At 49.1% G+C, this 6,804-nt stretch overlaps 1 protein-coding gene across 1 annotated transcript; it reads right to left on the bottom strand.

The window, feature by feature from the left end:
• Positions 1–495: 495 nt before the first annotated feature.
• On the bottom strand, positions 496–6,804 carry LOC104373933 (adrenodoxin). The gene is made up of 4 exons (XM_009979921.1): positions 6,635–6,804; positions 1,438–1,562; positions 867–996; positions 496–616 (listed from the first exon to the last, which is right to left on the bottom strand). The coding sequence occupies exons 1-4, from the start codon at positions 6,802–6,804 to the stop codon at positions 496–498; spliced, it is 546 nt and encodes a 181-aa protein (XP_009978223.1).

The raw sequence follows: 6,804 nt of genomic DNA, 5'->3' as shown, positions 1-6,804 counted from the left end.
AAATGGTTATCAGTACGTTCTTGCTTAGCAAACTCACTCTATCATCAAGCCAGTCAGCACACTGTCTTGTCTTTGGAACAGCTATCTCTTCTTAAGCTTCCCAAATTGGGAAAAAGCTGCTCTATGGCTAAAGAGCCAAGTCCTGCAAAATTCCCAGCAGTTACTTAGAATAGCAGAATTCCTTAAATTTCAAAGGAGAGGCTGAGTCACATACAGCACAGATGTTTACTGTCACCTGCCCAGAGAAATCTAAAGCCATATGCTTTAGTCCGGTTGAGTTCAGCAGAGCACTTAAGCACGTAACTTAAAACATGTACCAAAGACCCTACCACGAAACTTTGTTTAAATAAGAGATTTGCCAAACAGGCACTTACACTGAATCACACCTCTACGGTCTACTGCAAGCCCAGCCACAAAAAGCAATAGTGTTAACCAAAAGCAAAGTACCCTGCACACCAAACACGAAGACATGAGTCGTGCAGGAGTTGTTTCCAGTTACTGTTTGCTTTGCTTTCCAACCTCCAGCTGCCTCCTGATGTCTGATACATCCATGGGGACCCGCACCGTCAGACCATTCATGGACTTCTTAATGTGCACCTGGCAGCCAAGGCGAGATCTGAGAAGAAAACATTAAGTGAGGCTCATCTGTTCACAGAGCGAAGCAAGAAATTCCCCACCCACATTGGGATGTCTGGTTCAGGCTGGATTTTTGCTGAAGTTCCTGTTAAAGGTCTCCTGTGCCTGGAGAGAAAGCAGAGGCACAACCGTAACACAGAGTAAGTCCTGTCCCCTTGGAAACAGGTACCAGGTGCTGAGAATCTGCCTCAGAGGCTTAAGAATCTACTGCAATCAGCAGAGAGGCTTACGTCTCAGTGAGTCCGTATGCCAAGTCCAGCATGTCCAGCTCTTCATCTGAGATGGCATCCAGCTTTTGGAAGGTGTCCTTCTCAAAGATGAGGTGACAGGTGGAGCAGGCTAATGTCCCTTCACATGCACCTGGTGGAGAAAGAGGGGAGTGGCAGCAAATCAGAAAAAACAAGGCAGTGAGAGAGATTATATTCAGGAACAGCATGAGAAAAGGTCCCTCAACAGACATGGAACATGTCAAAAGAGATGCCAGAAAACACAACGGATGCAGATTTCAGCCTGCCTCTTCTCTGGGAAGACCCCAATCAGTTTTCAAATTCGTGTGTTGACTCTAACCAGCCAAACGCATTGACACGGGCCACTAGAATCCCAGCAGTGACAGTGTGGAGGTCACACTGCCATCTCAGCGCAGTAAGCCAGCCCAGCAAGCAGGGGTCGGGGAAGAGAAGCTTCCTTCATGGTCTCATCAGAACACAGTGGCACGTGTACAGTCGCACAATTCTCAGGTACCCACTGGTCACTGCGCAGACACGTAAATCTTTAGAGCACGTACCCTTGTGCAACACTTACCAAATCCATCAATGGCCAAGTTTTGATTGACTACCACTTCCAGCAAGCTCTCCCCTTCTTTGGCTGTGGCTGTGAGTTGCTCTCCATTCCGATTTATAAAATGCACCGTCACTTGGTCTGCAGAGCTGTAAGACAAGTTGCAAAAATCAGAGGAGCCCACCCTTTCTTGCATGCCCACTGTTGAGGTCTTTTGGCTGAGCACTAGAGACACAGCACTTGGAGGCAAACGTGCATACAAACACGCTTCAGAAGGACTACACCACACATGTCAGAAAAGATTCAGATTATCACTTCCCAGTGGCAGACAAATCTGAGTTGATTCAAAATATTTCCCACTTTATCAAACGTCCCTCAGAATAAACGTTCAGCTGCACATGAAGAAGCGCAGATGCTCTGCACCCGCTGCCTCTGCCTGGGCTGGCTGGCGGAAGGAGCATCTGTAAGCAGGCAAAGTGTTTGCAATTGCAAATCCTGGGCCGGGGATATTAATCCTGGATGGAGTGATGTAATAACAAGAGAAGTGCTCAGGATCAGACACTAATCATGTAATACGGGCTGCTGTCATTCACATTTTGTTTCCCTTTCCAAAGGGATTACTTGATGACTGCTCCTTTTCTGCTGCTTGTTCTTTCATGAAGTGTCCACTCCTTCCCTGAACTCAATCCCAGGAAGCCTTGTTGTTACGAGATGTACAGCCCCAGCTTCCAGAGCAACCATGCTGAGTAACTTCCTCTGAGCTGATGTGGTCCTTGCTCAGGAGAAACTGCTAGTTATTTTGACAGCCTGCAAAATCTAATCTGGTAGAGAGTTAAGAACAAGGTCATCAGCATCTCTTAGTGCTGACTTGCAGAAACTGCATCCAAGAACAAGAGGGAAACAGCATCCACTTCATTTCCTGCACACCAGGCTCTCCCCACCAGCATGGAGAAGGCTGCCATCCTGAACAGCAGTGTCAGGGATTCCTTACTGAGACAGTATATACTGAGAGCATCTATTATATTCACCAGGGGAAGCACATGAGCAGTATGTTTTTCCTTAGTGTACATACCCAAATGGTGACTTAGAAGCAGGAGGTCCTGGTCACCCAAAGGTCCCACCTCCAGTGCCGAAACAGGGCAGCACTCTGGAGGCAGCGAGTATTTTGCCCAGTACCCCCCCAACATGGCACTGCCCAAGTGCCCATCTCAAAGCTCAGGATATTCTCCTGTGGCAGAAGTTGGGTCCTGCCTCTTCTGTTCCATCAGACCAAGAACACGCAAACTCTACCAGGCCTTTGGAAAGTTCCTTGTCTCCCACAGCTCTGACATTCCTGAGCACTAAGTACCAGTGCTGCCCCGTGGCCTTGCTGCTCTCATTTCTGGCATAGGAAGAAAGAATCACTGCCTTGAAGACAGAGTGAATTTTGCAGTGAGCTGGTCAAGCTCACAACTTCCTGATTTTTCCCAGTTACACAAGACTGAACAAAGCAGTATCCAGCTTCTTTAAAAAGCAGCGCTGTTTGCTATAAAGCTTCTCCTGGAAGCCCTGGGGCTGTGAAACAAACAGCAAGTCTGGCTCAGAGCTCTGAAAATTTCTAAAGTTGTCTCCTGATTTCTTGCAATGTATTTGCAATATAAACTGACCACAAACGTCACAGCCCCAGAGCCACATGTTGCAGCAAACCTGCCAGCCAAGGAAGCACTGCAGTGTCTACACGCCTCTGTGCCAGGCATCCTCTTGGAAAGCCACAGAGACTGGGAGGAGGAATGGGTTAAACGGGAATTGTCCCTGGGATAGCAACACCAGCAGCTGAAAGGACTGCTCATCCCCTCTGCTCTGTGACAGATGAACATGAAGCATGTGGAGATCTCTGCCAATTTCCTTTTAATGTTAAATACATAAATATTTAAGGATCAAGTTTAAACCATGTCCTTTGCTCTTTCTTAATTCACAGGAGGCAGAGGTGGAGTACGGGGTATGTATCCAGCTGAACAGGAGACAGGAAAGAATTCCTGTAAAAGTGTAATGGAAAAAGGAGGAAGAAACGTTCTCCTCTTTCAGGTTTGCAGGTCTTGTTCATTCCACTTCACATATGTAACAATCCTCATCTAGATCTGATCCCATTTATCTGCTGCAAATCATTGCAGTACATCTCTAAATGATTAAGGATGTTGTTTCTTAAAACGTCACATGAACTTCATCGGCAACAGTTAAGGTGCAGAAAATTCCAAACAATTCTCTCTTTGGAAAGCCAATCCCCATATTCCATCAAAATTTGAGAACGAAAAAAAGATGAAACGGTATTTTTTGCCTTCTCTGCCCTTTTGTTTGCAGCTGTGCCTTAATTCAGCAGAGCACAGGGGCCGCTGCACCTTCATCCGAGGCAGCCAGCTTCCTGTTTTTCGGAAAGCTGCTGCAGAAAATAATGCCTGGGCCATTAGTCTCCAACAGGGTTCCCTGGTTACGAAAACAGCTGCGAAGTTAGCACTGAGACCACGATGCAGAGGGAAGAGATTCCCACATGCAGAATGGAAAGATCCCATTGCAGTCACGCACAGCCAAGCAGGACCACTCTATTTCCCAAAGCAAACAGCCAAGGAACATCTCCAAGACATTTCAATCTCCTTCACAGAGACACCCACAAACGGTTCTTCATAATTAGCAGTTTAAAGACTAGTTCTCAAACGTCAAAAGAAAAGAAAACAAAACAAGCCTCTCTATGTTTTGATGGATTAGACCCATTTATTCCATTTTTATGGCAAATAGGCAGATTTCCTCCAATGTTGGTTATAGTTATGGATGAAATAATTGGTCACACAATAGAAATGCTAAAGTCACAGGACTTCACTTAATGCTGCAACTCAATGGATTCTTCAACAGGATAATGCGAGTGGCTGCTGGCAAGCAGAGAGCGCTGGATCCAACAATCTGCAAGGCTGCATGCAGACTTATTGACAGAAAACTTAATTTGTGCTGTCCTTGAGGTACCTAGAGCTTCAGCTGACACCAGTCCCAGCAGGATCCTGGCACCAGGCTCCCGGAACGTGAGGAGGATTTGCTCGATGCAGTTCCTCCTGGACACAGCCCCGCTTTGACTGTTGCTGTCAGTTGAACAAGCCCTGAGACAGCCGAGCTGCAGCCAGGGATAGCACACAGCACATACAGATAGATATAAGCAGTGCAGATGCTATCACCACAGACCCCCTGTGTGACTTCGGACAAGCCTGGGTGCAGCAGTTCACCTTCCTGAGAGCAGGGGTGATGCCGAGCGCTCCTGGACCACAACATGGAACAGCACCTGTAAGCAGCTTCTCTCTCTTCACTGGCTGTAGGGGAGATTTAAACTGTTTGTCTGTGTTCTCAGTATAGGTGCCTCTGTTGGGGGCATAAACCCAACCTGATTACTTGGTTTTCACTGTTCAGTTCTGTCACCTCCCACAGACCCACTCACATACTGGCCTACATGTCTTCATATCCCCTAAATCTGCCTCAGGCTCAAGTCTCCTCTGGAGGCCACCTGCTTTGGATACCCAAGGCTTCAGAAGAGCCTGGAAAGAAAATCTGTAGCTTTTATTTTCTATTTACTTTTGAAACTTAAAAAATTCCTGTCACATTTTGTTAAGAAAATAATTTTGAACCAGGATTTTAAAAACAAGACAGAATTGATTAGACTAAACTTTGCTTCATTTAGGCTGAACTATTTTACTATGGTGTTACTGTCACAGGATACATGGTCAGAGCTTTGGAAAGATCTTCAAGATGTGACAAACTCAGCACCGCAAGTTCAATGTATGCCAACTGATTATTCCCTTTAAAAAACCCAAAACTCTCAAGCTTTTTGTGACGCAGGGAACTAGTAAAGGTGGTTTCAAGAGGTTGTTCTCCCTGTTGGTGTTTTTCCCTAAAAGATACTTTCCAAGGCCATTCAAACCAGCAAGATACCTGCAAGTACTGCCAGAGATAACTTCATAAGCAACAAACCAATTAGAAAGAAACCCCATTGATAACAGGCTTTCATAAGCCTCATTAAGGAGGGTTATCAGTAAGACTATTCTGTAAGGTCAGATAGCAAAATGGTTTATTGTACTTTCTGTGATGTTGGTTGTTTTTCTCCATGTCTGGCAAATTACAGTCTGCCCCAGACCGCGCTGGTCTAGAAGATCTGCAGATTCCCTTTATTTTGCTCACAAGAACGCAATCTCCTTCTGAATTCAGCCTAAGGAACAGACAGAGCAGACATTGGCAGGAGTCTGCAGCAGTTCTGCTGTAGAGACACAGACGAGCACGCCGTGCCTGGCAGCCTTGTCGGCACACGGGCAGGGGCTGCTCCTGCACCTTTGCCATTTCCCTCCCAAAGAACGTCCAGCCTTCCTGGACGCCTTCGCCCTTCAGGACTGCCTCCCGCAGGACTCCGTCAGCCGGGCCCATGGACAGGCAGCATCTGCCCTTTCGGTGACCAGCCGGGCATCCTCCGCCCTGGCAGGGACCAGATGCACTTAGAGGCACTTCCAAACACAGCTTCTGCCTGATTTCCACTGCAGAGTTCGACTCACAAACTCGTCCATCGTGACAAACCACGCACCCTGTCCTGAGCATGCAGCCTCAGCAAAGCCCAGCACAAGGCACCGGTGGCAGGAGCCCGGCAGGACCATGGCACCGTGGGCCCGCACGGCCCCTCGCACCCATAGCCGCCTCCTGGGCGGCCGCGCACGGAGCCAGCTCCTCCGTCCCCCTGTCCAGATGAGCGCGCCAGCACAGCACGAGAGCTTTCAGCCTGGCTTTCCATAACCTAAAGGGCATTTTGCTCCCTGGAGCTGCAGGTGGCAGCCCCCTGCTTTGCCTTTACAGCAGCAGCAACAAGAAAGCCAAGAGAACTTGCAATTCCCAGAGCAACCCAGCAGTCATCCCAGCTTCCCATAGCAGGAGTGCAGTGGGCCAGCAGCCCGCCGCCCCCATCCCCCCGGCAGCCGGACTCCATGGCCAGTGAACTCTTGTGCCGTGTCGTCATCTCCGTGGTCTGGATCCCCGCCACCAACCGTGGCCTGCACAGCTCTGGGAGCAGGAGCAGAGCAGCTCCTGGCACCCACTCCCTCCTGCCGGCACCTGCTCAGCCAACACCTCCTCGTCCACCACCTTCTGCGGAGGGAGGCAGAGGAGCGCGTCCCTCCCGAGAAGGCCCTTCCTAGCACAGCCCGGCAGGGTTCAGCGCTTTGCTCACCTCGACTCCCCAGGGGCATCCCAGAGCCTGCGCGTGGAGCTGAAGCCTCTCCCTGAGCCCCGCTCTGCTGGCGTGCGATGGTGCTCAGTCACCCTGCGGAGGCAGACAAAGCGAGTTTTGCTCACGCTCAGCAAGGGTCCCACGAGCCCCGAGATGCCCCGAGCCGTCAT

This window comes from Tauraco erythrolophus, chromosome 13, assembly GCF_009769465.1.
Source record: "Tauraco erythrolophus isolate bTauEry1 chromosome 13, bTauEry1.pri, whole genome shotgun sequence".
Taxonomy (NCBI): Eukaryota; Metazoa; Chordata; class Aves; order Musophagiformes; family Musophagidae; genus Tauraco; species Tauraco erythrolophus.
The sequence above is the reverse complement of the archived record's forward strand: the minus strand, read 5'-3'. Positions and strand labels throughout refer to the sequence as shown.

Bases quoted from the DNA above. Each gene is read 5' to 3' on its own strand.
- LOC104373933 (XM_009979921.1), bottom strand. From the start codon at position 6,804: ATGACGGCTCGGGGCATCTCGGGGCTCGTGGGACCCTTGCTGAGCGTG. The intron at 997-1,437 runs GTAAGTGTTGCA...TTTCTCCACCAG, and splicing joins CTTGGCCATTGATGGATTTG to GTGCATGTGAAGGGACATTA. The intron at 617-866 runs GTAAGCCTCTCT...TTTTCTTCTCAG, and splicing joins GCATACGGACTCACTGAGAC to ATCTCGCCTTGGCTGCCAGG.